Genomic DNA, 25,199 nt, shown 5'->3' with positions numbered 1-25,199 from the left:
TTACTTAATATACTGCATATAACGGGTGTTTTTTTTAAATTTGGCGTCGAAATAGGCGTTGAACTGTCGATTGTGAACGCACCATACAGGTTACGGATCACGGATCAGCTGTTTAAATCTTACACTTTACACGAGTGGTGCGATCTCAATCGACTCTCCAACGCCTACTTCGACGCCAAATTTAAAAAAACACCTTTTATACTGCAACGGGCTAAAGCGCCCCATTTTTGACAAAAAATCCCAAAGTCGTGATTTTTGTGTTGAGGGTTCCTTTGCGCTACGTGCTGAAAAACAGTTTTGACTCTGCCTCAGAAACAATTGTTTAAAATACTCATTTCCGGTAATTCGATGGATACTTGATATAATCACACCATCAACCTCTTTCATTTCCGCATTTTTTTCTTAAAGTCCCTCATCTTCATCGCCCTGTGGTGAAGGGCTGAAGAATATCGCCACCCTTTGTGATTTAGGGGAAGTAGGAGTCTTCCGAAAGTCAGAACAAAATTTTACAGTCACCTACGGAAACAGCTTTACTAGCAGGGTAGTTTAGCCACCTGGTTCCTTTCAACTTTACCCTGGGGGCCCACGCTCGGGCACCGTGAGCCTCAATTTGAGTGCCTTCGTTCCTTCGTGCCGCGAACTAGTCCGTGGGCGAAACTAGTTCAATTTTAATGCCCATTGTCCTCTACGTGTGACTCAGCGAGCAAAGGTTTGCTGATTTCTCCATTTTTCATCAATTTCATTTAACTAAACCTCACTTCTTTGTTTATTTTGGTCTGTCAACTGTCTTCTCTCATAAAAATCCAACACCCCACTTTTCCTGCGACCGCAGCATACGGCAGTACACCATTGGCCCACTCAATTCCACGTCGAATTAACAAAAACACCGAGTTAATAAAAGGGAGAGATAAGAGATTTTAGCTCTCTTCCCGTTTTGCGTGTACACCAAGCTTGTTTACGTGGTGAACGTACCGTGAAATTACCGTCAAGTGCCGCAAAAGGGAAGAAGCTGCTACAATCTCGCAGTCGCAGTCGAGAAATCCACGACTGGACATCTCGCAGAACAATTTCCCGAAAGGCCAGAGTAAAAGCTCAGGTGAGACCTCCAATCTTCTTATCGTCGACCTTCCGTCTTTTTTTCTTCAGCTGGGTAATTTTCTATTGTCTTCCCCAGGCTTTTTTTTCTTATCTCGTCATTCTCGCATATTATCTTCGATCTACCGCAAAATAACGCCTTCGTGTCCCGGACTCTCCAGAGGCAAGTCCGTGCTCCCACAGGAGCTACCGCCGGATCCTTGAGGCGAGCTACTCACAATGCTCCGCGCAGGCGCATCCATCCCCGCCAAAAGCCACCCTCACCGGAGTCCCGGAGTCCAGCTTCCGGCAGCGACCAGCACCGCAGCAACTACGGTCAGAGCTTTTCATTCTTAGCGGAAATTTGCCATCAGGAACGGACGCTTTGTTCCGTTAATCTGCTACCTAGTTGACGCGCTAGTGCGCTGAATTTTAATAAAACAACTTGCGATAAAAATTGTGAAGGGCTACCTACTACGCGTGATTGTTCGCTCGTATCAGTCAAATATTTTTCAAGTAAATCAACGCCCTGTACGACACGTGGCCACGTGCTCCAATATAGGACAAATTCCCGGGTCAAAAACCGAATTGAATTTAATTTTTACATTTAAATGGTAGCGGCTTGCTAAATTAATTCAGTTTTATTTTTACAACTCCAATTATCAATCCAAATACTTTTTTCATGTTCATTTTTTATATTTTTTATCAATACACGTTTTTTTCAATGCGCTTGTATCATTGAGTTGCCGGAATTTTCCTCTGAGGTTTTCGGATTTGGACCCAGAGTCAAATTTTTAAACCTTTTTTTCAACCAAATCCGTGGCGCCCTATTTTTGTCGAAAAGGAACCCCCCAATACAAAAATAGCTCTACGACTGATGCCGAGGCAGTGGACCATCCTTTCAGGTAGGTTACAATACCTTAAAACAGGTTGAAAAAAGCTTCACACGATTGGTTAATTTCAATAGTTTACCATTTAAATACCCTACGGCCCTCGACATTTATTCTTTCAAATTTAGTCTTAATTTTCACTCCGGAATACGTTATTAAAATATCATGCGGCAGTTCTGGGACACCCGGTATAGTTTATAATAAATATACATAGCAACGAAACAAAAACTATTGACCATTTCTATATCGACGATTAATGATACAGATTACTATCGCGGCCAAAATACTTTGGTCGTCACTTTTTGACACTTCAAATGTAAATAAAGTATTAATATCAATATACGTGACAATTTCAAATTATTCCGGTTGCCCGGAAAATTTGAAATTTCGGGAAAAACTGAAAGTGCTTTTTTCTGTGGGAACGGCTGGAACGATTTGGCAAATTTTTTTTTTAATGTTCGTAATAATCCGTATGAGGTTTTTATGTAAAGAAAAACTGGAAAAGTTGCCCGGAAAATTGGAAAATAGGGGAAAAACTGAAAGTGCTTTTTTGTGATGGATATGCATTATTATTTTTTTTTGTTTTGTTCGTTATAGTCGTGAAAAACTTTTCAGAAAAAAAAAATCGGGACAATTACAAAGGAAAGTCGAAAAATTCGGGCAAACTGCAAAAATTATAATTTTTGTATGCATTCTCGATCATAACTGACGATAGGAACGACATATTTGATTAATTCTTTCTTTTTTGTTCGATATGCCCCGGGATGGAAATAACTCAATTGAAAGTTTTTAATAGAAAAAAAAATCTGGAAGATTTGGAGAAAAATCTGGAAAAACTAAATTAAAATAATTCGGGGAAAACTGAAAGTGCTTTTTTGTATGAACTTAAGACCATAACTCAGGATTCAAACGATGGCTATGCGTAATTCTTTTTTGGTTGTGTTTGTTAGGGTTTTGGATAAGTTTTCGGAAAAAAAAATTCGGGACAATTACAAAGAAAGTCGGAAAAATCGGACAAATTTGAAAAATTATAATTTTTGAATGCACTCTCGATCATAACTGACAATAGGAGCTAAATATTTGCTTGATGCTTTTTTTTTCAATTGAAAAAAAACCTGGAAGATTTGAAGGAAAATCTGAAAAACGCAATCCAGTAAATTAAAATAAAATTACATATTTTTTTTACTTTTGTGTTGTTACGCGATCTGTCCGACAAATGTAGTAGTTGTTTTATTTCTATTCCAATTTATTTGCCTACATGCACAAATGTCATGTGACAGCTGATTGTGAAATTGGGAATCAAACCAATCGGATTGTTTGCTTGAACATCGATCTTGCAATCGAAATGTAAATATTGGGTGTTTCAAAATAATTGTGGATAAATCTGGCAAGTATGTACAAAAATTTATGTGGCAACTGTGTGGGTGGGATAGAGTTGACATTTTTTTGACAGTTCATAGTCGCGCAATTTTGAAAATTGTCAAATCAATGTGTAATGTCAACTCTATCCCATTCACACAGTTGCCACATAAATGTTCGTACATAGTTGCAATACTTATTCATAATCATTTTGAATCACCCAAGAAAACTGCTTGAGATTCATTGTGATTTCAAATTTAATGGAAGAAAATAAATATGTAATTAGTTTGGACATGAAATTCTGACTTAATTAAATTGTGACTTAAATTCTGGAACAAAACCGCATGGTTCCAACTCGATCACATTCCAGGCACATCACACATTTCCAACATTTCAGCAGTGTAGAATACTGCCGATAGAATTCATCTCACATGTAAAATTCCTCATTTTTACTTTGTTTACACATTTCCAATAGCTTTTCACAAATTGACAAAACGATCACAAACAAATTTAGGTATTGAAATTTGGACAAGACAACGTCGGTCGAGTCAGCTCTTCGCGATGTTATAATATTGGGTTACCCTTCGCATCGACCACTCTTCTTCTAATTTGGAAAGAATGATACCACGTAAACGCCAAATTCGCCTGTCAACTCTGTCAAAGCTGACAACCGGAAATCAGAAATGCGTTTAGATCACAGTGGTACCAATTGTATTTATATTTCATGTACATAAAAGACATCAAATTCATTGGAATTGTAAACAACCGTATAAGATATAGCCAGTACTATTGATCTCAATGAATTGAAGTTGGAAGGTTGATTAGGATTGATTATGGCTAATCAAAATGTTACAAAAAAAAAATATTCAAATCGGTGAAGCCGTTTTTGAGTTTTAACGAGACTAACGAACAGCGATTGTAGGTGATACGAAGTTCACCGGATCAGCTAGTATCTAATAATATACCTACCTCGAGAACTCGCCACTTGTGATACTACTCTTGAACTCTGTCCTTCTCCTATTCTGGTTGAAGCGGTCACCCAAAATTGATATTCAATATGAGCTTGTATTGTCTTAATTTCATAACTTGTGTGCTGACTGGAAATGGTTTGTTTTGCGTGATCTACTTCTTGTCTTCCATTCATGCTTCTTTTATATAAATTATATTTTGTTATGATACCATTTGGTTCTAAGGGAGGTAGCCAGGAGAGTTTAAGAGATTGTAATGAATTTACTACGACTTTGATGTCAGCTGGACTTCCAGGTACTGTAACAAAAATTATTATTAGATATGACGATAACATGCTAAAAGGTTAACGTTGTCATTACACTTTATTTTTGACATACATATTTAGCTGCAGATTACGATTAATACATTTAGGTATGGAATTTTAGTTTATTAAAGTTTTAATTGCAAGGCAGTTACAGTGCAACAATTGTTGTGGTAATAGACATAGGGAGTTATGGCAGTCAACGGATAACTTATCCTCTAGAAAAAATTGAAATCGCCGATTCGCCGGTAATGCAAAAAAAAATCACAATGATTAGTAATTATACACCAAGGTAGAGAAGACATTTTTTTTAAACCGAGGTAGTTTATATTAAAGAAGCGAGGGTTAAAATTGTCTTCTCTAGCGTGGTGTACATATTATTTTTTTCACTACTAGATATGTTAAAACCCTTTCTAATAATAATTAAATTTGTTTGTTCGTTGCGACGATCCGAGTTCTCATTTTTCAACGGTTGCTATGAAAATTGAAAATCGTCTGTCTACGTTAACCAATAAAATCAAAGAAAATCTCTCGTTCCTAGGTGACGGCTGTCATTATTAACTAGTAGGAGAGAAATTCTACTTCTGGGTTCAGTTCGAGACTCAATAATGACGTCTTCTAAGACTAGTAATGAAAAAAAATATTTATAGAACTATGGAGAGAACCATACGGTCGGCTATTAATCTAGAGCGCGGAGAAAATGCGGGAATCGCATCTCGCACTCATAGACGTCGAATCGAGGCATGCGTTCGCCCGCTAATTGTGTTCTATCTGAATATTCTGAATTCACAATCCGAACTCATTATTGTCTTGGTCTTCGCTGTGACAATACGTGCACCTGCGACGCATTTATTAAGTACCCTTACATTTATCATCCCTTAGTTTTCGTTTCTAGAATATTGTTTATTTTATTGCAATTCTGTCGGAATTATAATTTGTTGTTGTTATATTGTTGGAATAATTATTCCTTGCCATTTTCATTTTATATTTTAATCAGCATTTGTTAAATTAGACAAGTTGTTTAAGTTCATTCTTTTTGTTCATTTTTCTTAACCCTCCACCACCCGGCGGCACGGCAATTTTGCCGGAGTACATACACTATTACGGATACTACTATCAAGTAATACTGCAGTGCTAATCAACATAATTTTCGGCGTCTCGCCTCCACATTTTGACTTTGTTGTGTTTTATTATGTTCTGTGTCAATGTTAAGGAACTTCCTCACGATATGACATGAGTATAATAATATACGAGTACCTTTTTGAATTTCAACTACCAATGTGTTACCTAAATCCAAAATTTTTAAATTTTTAAAAAGAAATTGCGGTACTATTCCCGTTGCTGAAATTATAAGTGGTAAAATCGAAATTTTTTTTAAACACCAAAGATTTCTCATAGCAAATATTTATTAATGTTTGTGTTATATGTCTGTGTTATATTATGTGAATTTGGAACAGCTATATCTAAAAGATATGCTTGCTTTTGTCGCTTATCGTTTATTTAAAATAATAATGTCTGGTCTGTTATGCTAATATGAATGTCAGTTGAAACTGTTCCAAACAACTTTCTGGTGTATAACTATAATATGGTTGTGTATTCTTTAATAAATTGAATTTAACAGCTAAATTCATGTGTATAATTTTAGCGAATATATCATGACGTTTCTTATATTCGCTTGGAGCCAAAACGGTGCAAGAAGAAATGATGTGTTCAATAATTGTTTCCCCTTCAGTTCCGCAAATCCTACATTGATCAATTAATTGATTGCAAACCGCATATGTGTTTTTTATAATTTCATTTACAAATATGGATCCATTTATTGGAGATTTTGAATGTTTCACCTATACAGTGCCTTTTTTTTAACGCTGGCCATGGGGATTTACATGACAAAAAGTTTGGATCGTGTTAATAAGCTTTTTAGTAGGAATTTTTAAGTAAAATTTGGCAGAATATTAGATAAGTATTTTCTAAATCAATTTAAGTTTATCTTATACTACTGAATAAAATAATTACGGAATTAATTAAAAAAAAGTATTTTTAATTTATTACATTATTTTTTGCCCACAAGGTTTTATAATCGTTAGACAGTTACAAAATGTTCGACAAAATTTTTATGATCGTCTTGGTTAGTGTCTTGCAGCCTATGGAAGACAGTTAGAACAATTTATGAAACGAAAATTCAAAAATAATTAAAATAGTTTTTCTTCAAACGTCCGTAAATTATGACATTATCCTGCTGCATTGATAATGCTAAAGTGTCACTTCATTGTCATGGCATCTAACGAGCTGACGAGCGGCAGATAAAGTTATTATCTCCGCTGAGAGCGGCAGATAAAGTTATTATCTCCGCTGAGGGCGTCCGTGAAGTTATTATCTCCGCTGATGAGCGGCAGTAAAGTAAACTAGCTAAATCATTTGAAATTCCTACCTGGTCTCTTAACATGTCTTAAATAATTTGTTATGAAGGTTTGAAGAAAAAATAGTATATCTTATTCGGAGCAAAAATGGTTTTATGTGCTTTGGCTGGTTTGTCTGCTTCACTGCGTTCGGCAGCCAATCTACCAGCCGCAGCACATAAAACTTCATTTTTGCTCCTCATAACATAATATACTATTAATATTGTTGAAGTAGAATTTTATTTATTTTGATGATTTCCTATGTTTTATGAAATAAAACTGCATAGTTTTCAAAGTCTATCCCATTCAATCACTTCTTTATTTGAAAAGGTGTCCATTGCAAATGATTACTGTTTGACGTTTGTTGAGGTTACATTACGTCAGCCTATTTGGCAAGCCACGTGGTAAATTTAATAAACCTATTTTTGCTCTAATTCCGTGATTATTTTGTTTTGTACGATGGGCCGAACTGAAATTGGTTTATAAAATATTAATCTAATATCCTACCACATTTCACTTAAAAATTCGTACTAAAAAGCACATTAACAGACCCTAAACTTTTTAGCATGTAAATCCCTATGGCCAGCGTTAAAAAAAAAGGCACTGTATGAGTTGTAACTGTAATGTAAATTAATTTTAGGAACAAGCAGTGTTTGAAACGACACTTGACAGCTAACAACCATATCCAAAATTTAACAGGGACTTCAAATCACAGTTTTTACGAAGATTTATGCGAATCATTTATTTCCGCAAATATTCCCTTAAAAAATCGAAATAATCCATCGCTGCGTAAGTTTTTAGCAAAATATACCAAACAAAATATTCCGGATGAGTCCACCATCAGAAAGTATTATATTCCAAAGCAATATGAAAAAGTAATGATGACAATAAAATCGCAAATTAAAGACAAATATAAACGTTTGATTCACTGTCGATAAAACTACTGATATTCAGGGTAAATGTTGTTGGCACATTATTCTCACAACAACCTTCATAGCAATTTTTAATTTCTATTACGTTCCATAATACCGTAAATGCCGAAAAACTTTGCGAAAAAATAATAAAAACTTTGCAACATAATTATGAATGTGACGTTTCTAAAGTTTTATTGTTCGTTTCAGATGCAGCTAGTGTAATGCTGAAAACAAGAAAACTATTAAAGAATTATTTTCCTAATATGCTGCATCTGACTTGTTTTGCACATGAACTGCATCGAATTTGTGAACTTATTCGTGATAGTTTTCCCGACATAAATTCTTTGATAAGTTTGTTTAAAAAAATGTTGTTAAAATCACCCAGTGGAATATCGTTGTATAGGGAAATGTGTCCGAATACTCCATTGCCTCCACAACCAATAGTTACACGGTGGGGCACGTGGCTAGAAGCTGCATTTTTTTTTCAAAGCATTTTGACTTATTAAAATTATTTATTAACATGTTAAAAGATGATATTGTCAGTGTTAAAGAGTGTAAGTCTCTGTTAATTAATAAAGATTTACACTCAATTAAATATTATTCACAACAATTTTGCACAATGCCGGAAGGCATTAAATTTTTGGAAACTCAAAATTTAAAGCAATCGACAAGTTTGAAGCTTTATTAGTACTACTTAAAAATATAACCTGGCCTTTATAAAATAAATACCGGGTATCAACCACCAAACCTGGCCATAGGCACATTACACATATTAAAATAATATATGAGTTGCTATGAAATATATTACATATTGTGTAATTTCATATTGACAGCTATAATTATCATCCGTACAAACAATGCCATCAGGAAACTTTTGATGTAGGTAACGTAGAAAGTAGAAATACTTTTGAAATTTGGAAAAGGGAAGAGAGAACACAGAGCAGTATTATGCTCAATTATTGCGCAAATTTGACGAAACAATAATATGTTTCATAGCAACTCATATATTATTTTAATATGTCTAATGTGCCTAGGGCCAGGTTTGGTGGTTGATACCCGGTATAGTATGATCAAAAAGTCTTTGAATCAGAGTAGCCGTGGAATTAACAGACTATCTAGGAAATTATTTATTTTAATGATTTTTGACATTTATTTGCAACTTTCAAGTTAGCAGGTTAGAATTCAAAATGTTTCAAAGAGAACATACAATTTTTATTATTAAATCATACTACAGTATTGGAAATCGTGGTGAAAATGGTGATTGGATTTATTCGCTTCGTTTATGTTTAAACGAGTTCCGTGAGAGATTAGCACTACTTTGAAGTACACATAAAAACTACGGTCAGTAGAAGTAAATAATTCTGTAGATGGTTTTTACATTTAATGGCTACCGCGATCCAAAGACTTTTTGATCATACGATAGATTTAAACAAAAAATTGATGCCGTGATAGCTAGAAATCCGGATTTTACAATTGTAAAACAAATAACTTGCGATCTTTTACGGACGATGTAACGTTGTTAAAATATTTCGACCTTGTTCGTTATTTTATGTTTGCTCCAGTAACAAGTTGCGATGTGGAAAGATCCTTTTCTAAATTTAAAGATATTTTGACTTCCAAGCGATTTTCCTTTACTGCGGAAAATTTAGAAAAATATATAGTTATACAAACGTATTATTCAAATACAGTCTTAAACAGTGGTACGCAAGTGTGAAATACAAGTTTTAAATTCACTTCACACAAAAATTATCGCATCATCTCATTTTCGGCTCTATAGCAACAGGTCATTAGTATTTGTTTGCAAAAACAATAAAGGTCGTTTTATCAGAAGGTTTTTACTCTATTCTGAGATAAAAATGTGTAATCTTTAATTTTTTTGGGGGTGTGCTGGAACACAGTTGTGCGGAGTGTATTAAACGCCAGGCTATAGGGCATCCATTTTAAATGTTGGGTAAAGTTGTAAACTCAAAACACCATAAATTACGAAAGCGGCAAATTTTCATTGTATCGGTACCGTAAAGTAGGAATCTCTCTGTTCATATAAAACTGGTACCACGTCGTACTTTCACCATCTTATCGACGAGCAAAAGAAAGAGACGTTAAAATATCCACAAGTAAAAAAAAATTGAAACACATTTTGTGATCACTTGATCAGTGACCAAAAAATGTAAAGAGATTGTTGATTTTAAATAATGTATTTAACAAATAAGATTACTAAATAAAGAAATAAGAGTTTTTTTTCGTATCCCACCTCCACCCGGCGGCACGGCAATTTTGCCGGAGTACATACACTATTACGGATAATACTATCAAGTAATGGTGCAGTGCTTATCAACATAATTACCGGCGTCTCGCCTCCACATTTTGACTTTTGTACAAAATAATGTAATTTTGAACATTATTGTTAGAAACAGGTACTGTAGCAGGTAGTCCTGCCTACTTTCTTTGTGAGAGGGGTGAAATCACCCACCCTTATTTTAAGTCGGGATATAGCGGTAAATACAAGAGTCTACCACTATCCTTGGTACTTGTACATCAACATTTTGTCATACAATAAAGTTTTTAAGTAGTTATACAAAGACGACTATATCATTTGAACGGCTAATATCACCACCCAACAGTGATTAATCGTTCATAATTTTGGTCCTTCGAGCCGGATGATTAAATCCATATCACACGACGGTCGTCTAGTGTAATAACAAGTGTAATACAACAACAATTCAAGAAGCAGTTTCGACACCCAGAGGGCAGCAACGATTTCGTCACCTTCAGCAAGGGCAAAAGGGCAACACGAATAGTCACCGAATTGGGTAGCAGCGAAGCGATCATCACTCAAGACATCAACAAAGGTTAGTGGCTCTCAATCCATTCGATTTCCCTTCCAAACTACATTCCTACGTACGACCTTTTCTATTGTTCTTAATTTCGCAAATTTTCATCTCGATCACGTAAATCAAATCAATCATTATGGCCGAGACATCCTTATTAGATGAATCAATTGCCAAATTAGAGGCTCTAAAAAGGAAAAGAACCTCATTAAAAGCTAGAATTACGCGTATTCAGAACTTTGTGTCTAATTTTCAATCAAATGATAATGATGTGTCTCCACTAGAAACTAGAAAAACATTCATCGAACAAATATTCAAAGAATATGACGAGGTACAGACTGAAATTGAATCACTCGATCTTTCATCAGAGGCGATTGAGACACAGACTCAGGACCGTGACGAAATTGATTTAAAGTATCTCGATGTATTATCATCAATTCAAACAAAAATTAGACAAACGACGCCTCCACGGCACACTGCGGCCACAGCGAATCCTAACGGTAGTTGTTCCAGCGCTAATTCACATTGCTCTAATCGTGATCAATCAATCAAATTGAATCTGCCAACTTTAAATTTAAAATCTTTCACTGGTTGCTATAAGGAATGGTTGTCATTTCAAAATTCATTTAAATCCATTATTGAAGACGAAAACAACATGCTAAACAACTGTCAACGTTTCCAATATTTGCGATCATGTTTATCTGGTGAAGCCTTGCGAGCAGTCGAGTCATTAACGGTGTCATCAGAAAATTATAATATAGCGTGGGATATCTTAAAGAAACAGTTCTGCAACAAACGGCTGATCGTTCACGATCACATAATAGCCATCACAAAGGCACCCCAAGTAATTAAAGCCTCGCATTCGTCACTTAGGTGTTTTTTAGATACGCTGAATTCAAATGTTGCCGCGTTAAGACAGCTAGAAGTACCGATTGATACTTGGCACGCTCTTCTAGTCGTAATAATTGTGGACAAATTAGACGACAATCTTGCAAGAGAATGGCAGGCTACATTAACCGACGAGGTTCCAACTTACGGTCAAACGATCGAATTTTTAGAAAGGAAATGTCAGTTGTTGGAATCCTTAAATCTGTTGCACCCCAAATCGAACGTCAATCCGAATCACAATAATGCAAAAAACAATATGTCACAAAAACGAAGCACTACGTCTTATGTTGCCACAAACAAACTACATTGTACATTTTGTAAAAATGACGATCATACAATCTTCCAATGCAATGAATTTACAAAATTAAATGTAGAGGAAAGAAACGCTCAAGCTCGGAACCTGAAGTTATGTCTTAATTGTCTAAGAACCAATCATTTTGTTAACAACTGTCAGTCCAAATTCAAATGCCGTAAATGCAATCAAAGCCACAATACGCTGCTTCACAAAGAAAGACAAATCACGCAAACCAATGAAACACCAGCACAGGTAGAAAGTTTAAACGCTCATTCTATGAGGTCCCAATCATCAATTATCTTGTTATCAACCGCGATCGTTCTCATAGAAGATCGTAATAATAAGTCACATAAATGTAGAGCTCTCCTGGATGCAGGGTCCATGAACAGTTATATTACGTCATCATTTTCCAAAAAATTACGTCTACAGCAGAAAGCCGTAAATATAACCGTTGGCGGAATTGGTCAAATTTCGACGAACATCAAACAGGCCGTCCAGGTAAACATCAAGTCTCAGTACAATAAATTTTCGGCGAACTTAAGTTGTTTTATTCTGGAAAAAATAACCGAAAATCTTCCCCTGGTGACCATAAACATGTCTGCAATAAATATTCCAAAGGAATTACAGCTAGCCGATCCGAAATTCTTAGAAACTGCACCAGTAGACTTACTTATCGGGGCTGATTTGTTTTGGAACCTTTTATGTCAAGACCGCAAAGAAATAACACTGAAGAACCATAACAAACTAATGCTGCAAAATACCCATTTAGGTTTCATTGCGGGTGGGTCAGTAAGTATGAACAATAACAATAGCTCAAGCACCTGCTCGACATTTTAGAGAACCAGGTGCAAAAATTCTTCGAACTAGAACAATGCAGCAACCCTTCCGAACAAAAATGCTTTTCAAATGAAGAGATTATGTGCGAGCAACATTTTATTCAAAATACGTGCAGACAAACAAACGGAAAGTTTCTTGTTAAACTGCCATTAAAGAATGATCCTCCAATTCTCAAGTCAAACCGCGATAGTGCTGTAAAGTTTTTTAACAATCTGGAACGAAACCTAAACAAAAGGCCTACACTAAAATCAGATTATGTGCAATTCATGCGGGATTACATCTCTTTGGGTCACATGGAGGAAGTTCCGGGTTGCGAATTAAATAAACCGAACTGTACATATTTGCCTCATCACGCGGTACTCAAGGATTCTACATCGACCAAGTTAAGAGTTGTTTTTAACGCGTCATTTCGCTCAGCTGATGCATTAAGTCTAAATGACAATCTCATGGCGGGACCTACAATCCAGCCAGAGCTTTTTGCAATTTTGTTGAGATTCAGAACTTTTAAATACGTCGTAAACGGGGACATAGCCAAAATGTACCGCATGATAGAAATACATCCCGATCACAGTGACTATCAACGAATTGTTTGGCGCGAGAACACCGAAGATCCGCTAAAAACGTATAGATTAACCACTCTAACCTACGGTACAAAACCGGCCAGTTTTATAGCAACAAGATGTCTTAAAGAACTAGCTCTTCAAAACGTAAATCAGTACCCGGAAGCCGCTAAAGCAATTCAACAGGATTTTTACGTAGACGATCTTCTGACGGGAGGAGACTCACATGAAAACCTAATCGCTTTACGAGATCAAATAATTCAAATTTTAGCTCATGGTGGTTTCTTATTACGTAAATGGGCCGCCAATCATCCGGCATTAATTCCAGATAGTCACGAGCCTAATCTCAACGTCAGTTTCGATAAGGATGCTTACACTAAAACGTTAGGGCTTTTTTGGAATCCTAATCACGATTCGTTACGGTATCAGGTAAAACAGTGCGACACTCCGAAACGACTAACAAAACGCGAAATCCTGTCTAAAACTGCCCAGGTATTCGATCCATTGGGTCTTGTGGCGCCAGTAGTAGTAAAAGCAAAAATAATCCTTCAACAATGCTGGAGTTTGAAAATTGGATGGGACGATCTATTACCTGAAAGTATTTATTGTGCATGGGTTAAGATCTTGCAAGAACTCGCTCACTTAAACGAAATCGAAATTCCCAGAAACATAATAAAATCAAATCCCGTACAGGTGCAACTACATGGTTTTGGTGACGCATCACAAATCGCATATGGCGCTGCTGTCTATCTAAGAACAACCGATCATAGTGGCAATCATCAAGTTCATTTAATTTGCGCTAAATCTCGTGTGGCTCCTCTTCGAGCTATTACGTTACCACGCTTAGAGCTGTGTGCCGCCTTAACGTTGTCGCGATTATTTAATACAGTTTTACGAACGATAAATGTCAAAATTGATCAGCAATTTCTCTGGACAGATTCCACAGTCGTTCTGGCATGGATAAACTCTACATCTTCAAACTTACAAACATTTGTAGGAAATCGAGTTTCCGAAATTCAAACGCTAACGGATGCGAAAGATTGGTATCATGTCAAAAGCGAAAGTAACCCTGCGGATGTACTAAGCCGAGGTGCTTTACCTGGTCAACTCAAAACTAATAAACTGTGGTGGAACGGTCCTGATTGGCTGTCAGAAAACAACGACACTTGGCCCATATCTAACATAAATCTTTCGGATATTGAAATTCCAGAACGGCGAACTGCCACTCTGACCAATATTCATTCTCGCGAAAGACAACTACCGCTTCTTACAAAATTTTCAAATTACAAAAAAACTGAACGCGTAATGTCATGGGTATTACGGTTCATCAACAATTGTAGGAAGCCAAACCAAAGGCAAATCTCTAGTTCTTTAACATGTGAAGAATTAAAAGATTCCATGAAGGCCATTATGCGTTTAATTCAAGAAATTGCATTCAACGATGAATTAGCTTGTCTTAAACAAAACAAATCGATTAACAAGAAATCACGTTTACTGTGCTTAAATATTTTTCTCGACAAGAATGATAATTTAATTCGCGCGGGAGGTAGGTTGCAAAACTCATCCTTAACTTACGATGTCAAACATCCCATCGTGCTACCAAACGATCACCATTTGATTAAGGCATTAGTCAAACACGTGCACATTGAGCAACTGCACGCTGGTGTTCAGGGAACTTTAGCCGCGTTACGTCAAAATTTTTGGATAATTTCTCCACGCAGTGTGGTACGCAAGATTTTGCACCAGTGTTTGCAATGTTTTAAAGTCAAACCAAGCGTTATGTATCCTATTATGGGTAATTTGCCCAAATCCCGTGTCGAACCAACCAGACCATTTTCAATCAGTGGCGTAGATTATGCCGGGCCTATTTACATCAAGGAATGTCGTGGTCGCAGTAAGCGTACTGTGAAGGCATATATTTGCGTCTTTGTCTGTTTTTCAACTAAAGCCGTTCATTTAGAACTAGTTGGTGACTTAACGACTCAAACCTTTTTGAATGCGCTAAAACGCTTCATATCAAGACGTGGTCATGTGTACCATCTTTATTCGGACAATGCTACAAATTTCGTTGGCGCCAATAGAGAATTACTGGAACTAAGAACATTTCTAAAGTCAGCTTCATTTAGTCAAATTACAGAAAATCTGGCTAATAAGGGTATCTCGTGGCATTTCATTCCCCCCAGATCCCCGCACATGGGCGGTATTTGGGAAATAAACGTAAAATCCATTAAAGGTCATTTAAAGTGAACAATTGGAGAAGTCGTGCTTTCCTACGAAGAATTGTATACCCTGTTAACAAGAATTGAAGCAGTCCTAAACTCCAGACCTTTGTGTCCCCTGAGCAACGATCCTAATGACCTTAATCCCATAACCCCTGGTCACTTCCTCATCGGAGAGCCATTAACTTCTATGAGTGAAAGAGATCTTACGACGACGAGGATCAACCGATTGACGCAATGGCAAAGAGTGGAACAGATGAGGCAGCACTTTTGGCACCGCTGGCAAAGGGAGTACCTTGTTCAAAACATCAATCGTTCCAAGCAGCTCCGTGGTTCCGGTTCCAGACCGTCCACCCCCGCCTTGGAAGTTGGTTCCATGGTGATTCTAGTTGAGGACAACACGCCGCCACTACAATGAAAATTGGGACGCATCGTAGAACTTCATCCCGGAAGTGACGGTGTTGTGCGCGTAGTGTCCGTAAAGACTGTCAATGGCATCTTCAAAAGAGCCATGCGAAAGGTGTGCGTTCTGCCAGCGAATGAATAGACTATGTTTGTATCGTGTAAATATTTGTTATAATTATGTATTAACCCTTTTTTTACAATTGACTTCAATGTTTGTATTTTTAATGTTTTTTTGTCATGTTTATTATGTAACAATCATTTTTCTAATAACCATGTTCGATCTTTGTTAATTCCAATATTTTTGAAGTCCGTGCCTTCAAGGGGGGCGGTATATGTACAAAATAATGTAATTTTGAACATTATTGTTAGAAACAGCTACTGTAGCAGGTAGTCCTGCCTTCTTTCTTTGTGAGAGGGGTGAAATCACCCACCCTTATTTTAAGTCGGGATATAGCGGTAAATACAAGAGTCTACCACTATCCTTGGTACTTAACACTTGTACATCAACATTTTGTCATACAATAAAGTTTTTAAGTAGTTATACAAAGACGACTATATCATTTGAACGGCTAATATCACCACCCAACAGTGATTAATCGTTCAACTTTTTTGTGTTTTATGTTCTGTGTCAATGTTAAGGAATTTCCTCACGATGTGACATGAGTATAATAATATACCTTTTTGAATTTCAACCACCAATGTGTTCTCTAAGTCCAAAATTTTTAAATTTTTAAAAAGAGATTGCGGTACTATTCCTGTTGCTGAAATTATAAATGGTAAAATCGAAATTTTTTCTAAACACCAAAGATTTCTCATAGCAACGGATAGTTCTAAATATTTATTAATTTTTGTATTATATGTCTGTATTATATTGTGTGAATTTGGAACAGCTATATCTAAAAGATATGCTTGCTTTTGTTGTTTATTTAAAATAATAATGTCTGGTCTGTTATGCTGAATGTGAATGTCAGTTTTTTATATGACATTCACACAGTTTTCTGTGCGATCAAAATATAATTTGTAATTGTCATTTTCTAAACAACTTTCTGGTTTATAAATGTGGTTGTGTATCCTTTAATAAATTGAATTAGTAAAGTATCCATTACATGTATATTTTAAAGTAGGTAAGAAATAAATAATAAAATACGTAAACAAATAAAAAATTAATCGTCATCTGAATCAAATTCACTAGATGATTCACCAGTATTGGCAACAAACATTAATGGTTCCACTTGGTCTTCTAAAAGTTGATCGCGATCCCACCATTCTTTAAATTTGGACCCGAATATATTGAACACAGTTTTAGATTCACTGAGTTTCGGACAAGTGTCAAAGCAGGCAAGTTTTATTACAAAACCCAACATTTAAAATGAATGCCCTATAGTACGGCGCGAGACTGAACTCGGTAAAGTGGACCGCCGTACGCTGAATTACTTGGAAATCCCGCATTTTGTCCGCGCTCTGATTATTACGCCAGGCTAGTAAAATCATTTAAATCCACCTTAAAGCTTTGAAAAAATAAATGACATGATTCGTTCTCAAAAATCAAGAGTTATGTTGTTGGTTGACAATGTGATGCAACAAATAAAAAGCTATTAAAATGAATTGTTGTTCTTTTAGGCCTTAGAGCGCAAAAGGCATGATTTACGCCCGTAAATTACTGCATAAATGACTTCATTTTGATACGATTTTACAAAAAATGAAAAATGCTCTAGTAAAATGTTTCGAATCTGCTAATTCTGAAGGGTAAATTTGAGTGGAAACCGGAATGCGAAAAAGCCTTCAAGAAAATAAAAGAGATACTCGTGTCAGACGCATGTTTAGTACATTTCGATCAGAAATTACCAATCACCTTGACAACGGATGCGTCGAACGAAGGAATTTCTGCAGTCCTGAATCACATCATAGATGGAGAAGAGAAGATGGTAGGGTGTGTACTATGGAGTAACAAAATTTCACCAATACTTATGGGGACAAAAGTGGATTCTGAAGACGGATCATAAACCACTTTTAGCACTTTTCGGAGAAAACAAAGCAACACCCATAATGCAAGCGAACAGGTTAGAGAGATGGGCAACCTATCTATCAGGATTCATTTATCGAATTCAGTACATAAGAGGGAAGCAAAATCCCGTAGCTGATTGTTTATCTCGTGTTCCTAGAAATGTAACCACGATATCAAACGAGTACAAAGAAGAAGGAAAATACATTAATTTTTCAGCGACATCCAACAGATTACCAATCGACATGGAGACCATAGCGACAGCAACAAAAGAGGATAAGGAACTACTCCAAATAATTAGATATGTCACAGGAAAATGGCCACACGAAGTAGAAACTACTATCAAACCTTACTTTCATAGGAGAAATGAAATATCCTACGAAAAAGGAGTCCTATTATGGGGTTATCGAATAATAATTCCAAAGACATTGAGAGAACAGCTACTGAATGAATTGCATTCAGCACCCTTCGGAATGTCAAGAATGAAAGCACAAGCTAGAACGTGGCTGTGGTGGCCATCGTTAGATTCTAGTATAGAGCAGTACTGTAAATCATGTTTACCTTGGTTACAGACGAGACAAGATCCTCCCAGGGCAAACCCGACTCCATGGCCAGAAGCCAAGACACCATATGAAAGAGTACACATAGATTATTTAGGTCCCATCAGACATAAGATGTACTTGATAATCACATGTGCTTATTCCAAATGGCCTGAAGTTTACCAAGTTAACTCGTTGAGAGCGGACGAATTAGAGGAAAAGTTACGAGATTGTTTCGCCAGATGGGGTATATCAAAACTACTTGTAGCGGACAATGGAAGATCGTTAGTAGCGACCCCTACAGAAGAATTTCTGAGGAGAAACAAGATAGAGCACAGAACAAGCCCTCCATTCCATCCTCAAAGCAACGGAGCGGCGGAAAACTCTGTGAAGACTTTTAAAAACAAGATAAAAGCATTACTCTTGGACGAAAAATGCAACAGAGAGAACATCAACACTCTGATTTCCAGATTTCTGATCTCATATCGAAGCGCCAAACATGCTATCACCAAAGAGACTTCTGCAAAAGTGCTAATCTAATAGGTACAGACCTACGGACAAGGCTATCTTTTCTAAAAGAAGGCAAGGACGATCAAAGAGAGATAGAGAGAGTGAAGTCCGAAAATGCACAGAAGCGCACAGAAGATTCAAGGTGGGAGATGTGGTAATGGCCAGAGATTGCAGAACAATAAACAAAAGGACTTGGACGGAAGCGAAAATAATAAAACAACTGGGAAGAACTACATACATCTGTAGAACAAAATCAGGTGAAGATTGGAAGAGACACGCAAATCAACTGATTCACACGACACTGAAAGCTGATATTCCAGAAGTCACAGAAACCAAGAGCAGTCCCAGTAGAATAACTACGAGTAAGATCGCACGGAATTCCGTGACGCCAAGTACATTCCAAGTCCAAGAACAACCCTTCCTTACTCCTGATCCCCAACCGACAGAACCGTCGATTCACGAGTCACCATCGCCTAGACCAGTCAGAGTTAGGAAACCTCCGCCTAGATTAAATATCACGTCCAATAAGTAGTAAAAACTTGTCGCACATAGGTTAGTTAAATGTGAATGTACCTACGCATTTCTTGTGATTGTTTAAATGTGTGCATTTCTTTCGATCATTTAAGTGTATACATTTCTTTATTTATTTAAGTGTATAACATTTCTTTAATTGTTTAAGTGTAAAATTTCTTTTGAATGTTAAGTGATAAGTTTAAGGCTAAGTGTAGGGGTGTGGTATCGGTGCCTGCAGTTATCTGTAGGATAAAAAGGTGACCTGCGTCCTCTCGCGGAGAACCAGGGAGTGGGAATTCACCGGTGAACTCTGGCACGATCCACTCTGTTATGTGTTATGTGTAAAATGTAAAAGTTAGTAAAGTCTCCCAGTAATGTGTATGTTTCAATGAAGAACCCAAAAACACGACACTCACAAATACAAGATGACGCATTTTTAACCAAATAGTGTTGCCGGTTGTATTTCTAACGTAGAATGCAGTGTTGGTGGAAATTTAGAATTGAGACAGACTATTTTTATATACACCATTCACATGTTTGATTTCTGTCATCTCTGCTGTCACTAAAGTGCCTGACATGCAGACCTATCAAGATGAACGTAACCAAGGACGTAACATGTTGCCGGATTTCCCGGAGTCATAATTAAGCGACTTTAAAACGTATTGATGGTGTTTGTATTAGACTGCAGAACATATTTTACAAGTTACAATGAAGTCAAGTTATTTTTGTGTATAAATTGAATCGTAGCTGAGTATAAGAAGATAAATACCTATGTAGTACGGATAGCGAAGGAAGAAACAACGATCCAATAGACCTTTAGTGCTTGTTCACAGTGGACATAAGCTTGACCTAAGACATAAGAAATTTATGATACATGCAATGTATATACTATTAATTTTTACGTAACTTATGAGAAGTGACTTCAGTGAACATTATTCAAATTCAAATTCATTTATTTAACGGTTATCACCTTTCACAAAGACCTTTACAAAACAATAACCAAACAAGAAAAAAGAGAAACGAAATACAAACCACAGAGCACAAAGAATATATAACAAAATTAGCAATGTAATAGTTATTTACATAATTAGTGGGATAAAAGCAATATTACAGGACTCGAGTGCGAAGATTGCAGATGACGAGGGCGTTAGCCCGAGTTCATCTGTAACACACGAGTTTCCTATAACATGCTTTAGCCCACGTGTTATGTACAACATTTTATCTACGGCTGCGAATTATTAATTAAAAAAATCAATTTTTGGCAAAAACGTCAAATTAGACATTTACAAAAATATATTTTGATAATTGTTAAATGTCAGTTTCAATCGTTTTAATTCAAAATCAAAGCAAGAAGATTGAAACAATTTGCTCAATACCAGGACAACCAGCTAATTCTGTTTGTAAACAACGCGTTGTTTTAAATTTTTCATAATTGAGAACCGGGTCGTTTACGTCTTATCGCGGCTCTCGGAAGTGAAGTGACTTCGAAAAATGTACATTGGGGTTACCCCGACGTCAAGTGAGAAAAGTACCAGAACCAGGAATAGAAACGTGTGTGATCCTATTTCGAAGACGACCTGGAGTGCAAGAGACGAGCGTCTCTGGAGGTGTCACTGCAGTTTGCGTCGTTTTTCCAGTATGACGAGTATTACAAAGTGGTCTCTTGTGCGAGTAACCCAAAAGAGAGTAGTAGATGATATCATTAAAAGTGGAAGTGAATCTTTTTGTGCCAAGCCCAGATTGAAGACCGAAACGAAGTCGATGCCGGCTACTGGACGAACAAAATGCAATGACTGTGTTATGTATTTATAATAAGTACCTAGTTTTTCTTTTGTATTGTTCTATTTCAATAAATTTTGTCTGTTTGCTTCTAAATAAAAATGCGTTACGTAATGAAACCAGTGCGGTAAATGAAATACATTACGCAACTCAAATGGCTGTAAATGAGTGTGGTAATAACGACTTATCCAAGCAGCCGTAGATAAAATTATTTTAATATTCCGCCGGAATATCGAGTAAGAATGAAACCTAAATAAATCGATTGAATCTGCATACATATTACAAACGCAAAATAAGCTACTTAAATAGGAATACAACATATAATTAGTTCTGCAATATTGAAGTTTGAAAGTGGGAACATTTCTAGCAGGGAATTGTGGTACATAAAAGTTTAGTAACTCTGTCAGATCTATAACATCAATTAGATTATGAATAATTTTAAAAATAAAACACAGTGCAAAATATTTTCGTCTTACATCTAGTGTGGTTAGACCGAGATAGCACTGAGTTAAACTATAGCTATACGAAATTTGTAAAGGAAGCTTTCATCTTATAAATTTAAAAAACCTGTATTTTACAGGTCATTATAAATGATTGTCTCATCGTAGGTGGCTGTGCGCTATGCTTTAGGTGCGCCGCTACGCCCACTAATTGTGACAAACATTTATAATGACCCCGTACTTTTTCCAGTCTGTCAACATGTGTCTTATAATAAGGTGTCCAAATGACTGAACCATATTCTAAAGTAGATCTCACTAATGACATAAATAATGTTGTTAAGGTAGATAAGTTGGAAAAATATTTGGCATAACGTTTCACACAACCCAATGTTCTGTTCGCTTTGCAGATAATTGTGTCGTAATGTAACGTAATATTCCCAAATCTCTGATTACGGATTTCAATGGAATGGGACAATTGTTTAGTATGTAAATGGAAATGGTTGGGGAAATTTTGCGACTAAAATTTATGACCTGACATTTGGCTGCATTTAGAATCATGTCATTATCTTCACATCAAGTATTTAAAATCATTAAGATCTAACTGAGGTAGTAGTTATGTATAGTTTTAAGTCATCAGCAAATAAGCAATGAAGGCTTCTAAAATTTAATCCAATGTCATTTATAAAGATAGAAAACAACAGCGGGCCTAAGACGGAGCCTTGAGGGACGCCTGATGGCACATCCCGAACAGAAGAAAAACAGTTTCCTATCTTTACTTGTTGTGTTATATGGGTGGGATAAAAAGCAAACCATAATAACATAGTGCCAGTTACTCCATAAGCTGATAACTTTTGAATTAAAATTGAATGATTTACTTTGTCGAAAGCCTTACTGAAATCCATATACACTGAATGTACCTCCAAGCCGTCACCTAAGGCATTTTAAATGAGATTGACATAAGAAAATAAGTTTGTTACGGTGGATCGGTTCTGAAAAAAGCCGTGCTGATGACAGGATAATACATTTTTGAAGACTGAGAAATTTTTTTTGCTTAGAATAGATTCACAAAGTTTGCTTGCAGTTGACAAGATGGAAATTGGGCGATAGTTTTCAATATTGGATAATAAACCGGTTTTATGAACAGGAACAATATAAGCATGCTTCCAAGAGCTGGAAGAAACACCCTCGTTAAGAGAAAGATTGAAAAGAATGAAGAACGGTAGCAACAGGGAATCAACAATTTTTATAAATTGTGGGAGGTATTCCATCTGGACCGGATCCTTTATTCACATCGAGATTTTTGATAGCACTCTCAATTTCTTGTACACTTATACAGGGTGTCCCAAAATTGGCGTACAAACTATTTACTACCTTATCGAGGATGTTTAAATGTACATGAAAAAAATATGGAAAAAATGTTTCCGACAAAAAAATCAATTATTTTTATTATTATTATTATTAACAGTAATACAATGTAAACAAAGATATATTCGTACTTACATCATTACCTTGCAATGTTACCGTAGTGGATTTAAAATAAATTTTTTGATTTCCAAAGTTTCTAAATTCTCTATTATGCAGGATTATATATTGGTAGTGAGTGATCTTGTACTTTGTGATAATTTATGTACAATTAGAGGTAGCTGTCATGACAATTTCATACATATATTTCAAAATAATTGACCTGTTAAGTGCCACTTTCACAGACCGCCAAATCAGCAAATAAGTCCAATAGAATTTTTTTAACATTTTTCTGACGTTTACGGTAATCTCTTCTACACCGTAATGCACCGTTAGTACGCCATTTTTGGGACACTCTGTATAAATATGGTTTAAGTTAACTTTCGAGCTTGAGACAAAATTAGATTTAATGTAACCGCTACTGTTAAACACGGAAGAAAAGTATATGTTAAATTCATTACAAACGTCTTTTGTATCTGATAAGATAACGTCGCCATGTTTCATGGGAAGTGTAAAATTATGATTTGAGGAATTGTTGTGAATAAATTTCCAAAAGTTTTTTGGTTTCGCAGGTAAATCACTTTCTACTCCCGCCAAATAGTTGTCATACGCTTCACTAATTGCTAGTTTACACCTACTACGAAGTTCACTAAATTTTCTATAATTACTATCATAGCGATTTCGCTTATATAATTTATGGGCAGATTTTTTAGCTTTGAGTAGACCGATAACATCATTGTTAAACCATTTAGGATATGTGGTAGAACACTTACATTTAAGGGGAACAAATATATCTCGTGCTGAATATAGGTAGAAATAGAAGTTGTTTGTCGCCTCTTCTACAGAGGAGCAATTTACGAAGTCTAACCAATTAACATTTGACAAAAAGGTGTTGATGTAATCGGCATGATTGAAATCGTATATGCATTCTCTGTTATTATAATCAAAATTGTCTCCGCAGGTGTCTATTATTGTTGTGTACGAAAGGGCATGGAGTTATATGAACACATAAATTATTTTCCAATTGCCTAAATTTATAAATTATTCTTAGGTATTCTTATGTATTTCTTATATCTTAGGTCCATTGTGAACAAGCACTTACACACTTACATTTATAAGAGATGGAAAATATGCGCAGGAGATCAGCACATTGTGAGAGAACAGTAGACCGCTACACTTATTTCCATTGGTTTGTGTTAGTTTAATTCGTGGAAATTATTTTACCTATAATCTATTTCAAAATCAAAAATCCACCACCTGTTGAATTATGTTGGCAGAAAAAAAGAAATCCCTAGAATAAGTTTCATTTTTTTGGGTTGGCCCAACCTCCCGCCAAAATTTGACATTGAACTGTTGAGTTTATTTACCTAACACAAAATCATTATTATGTGCAAAAAGCTACCATATCATACCTTTTGAGTAAAATAATAAAATGAGAATAAAAAAAACACGATGAACTACGACCAAAACTAAGGTACTAAATATATCTTTAGAAGGTAGCGCCATTCCGCTCCACAATTTTTCGCCTCGAAATTAAAAGAGATGGCATTATCGATAAATCCTGTGAGTGTGACAAAAATAGAATCTGTTTGACTTGTGTATACTTCTATCTTCGTCACACTCACGGGATTTATCGATAATGTCCTCTCTTTTAATTTCGAGGCGAAAAATTGTGTCGGAATGGCGCTACCTTCTAAAGATATAGTACCTTAACCAAAACGACTCTCAACAGTTTTCTTTCATAACCCTACTTTTTTTCTGACACATGCAGACACTAAAAACACGACGTAGCAGTTTTATTTTCGAGGTAGAATGCAGTGTTGGTGGATTTTTGATTTTGAAACAGATTATAAGTGTCAACATCTTTGTTGTCTCATAGGACGCAGAATTCCTTTGCGCAGTGACGTCACTGTGCGACAAAGAGTATCCTTATTTGTAAAGCTCCATTGAAATGGCACAGGGGTTTTGTAAGAACTATTATAATTTCGCGACCCTCGTCTAATAGTCTAAGATCCCACTG

At 36.1% G+C, this 25,199-nt stretch overlaps 1 protein-coding gene across 13 annotated transcripts in view; it reads right to left on the bottom strand.

The window, feature by feature from the left end:
* Dscam2 (Down syndrome cell adhesion molecule 2) overlaps positions 1 to 25,199 on the bottom strand; it is a 431,544-nt gene that overhangs the window by 65,029 nt on the left and 341,316 nt on the right. For 9 of the 13 annotated variants that reach the window (XM_069036617.1, XM_069036619.1, XM_069036623.1 and 6 more), the window contains one exon: positions 4,293 to 4,589. In XM_069036617.1, the coding sequence (XP_068892718.1) occupies positions 4,293 to 4,589 (297 nt within the window). Of the gene's footprint in view, positions 1 to 4,292; positions 4,590 to 25,199 lie in introns of those variants that run through there. The other 4 variants (XM_069036627.1, XR_011156457.1, XR_011156456.1 and 1 more) reach the window with 4 other exon arrangements.

This window comes from Tenebrio molitor, chromosome 1, assembly GCF_963966145.1.
Source record: "Tenebrio molitor chromosome 1, icTenMoli1.1, whole genome shotgun sequence".
Classification (NCBI taxonomy): domain Eukaryota; kingdom Metazoa; phylum Arthropoda; class Insecta; order Coleoptera; family Tenebrionidae; genus Tenebrio; species Tenebrio molitor.
The sequence above is the reverse complement of the archived record's forward strand: the minus strand, read 5'-3'. Positions and strand labels throughout refer to the sequence as shown.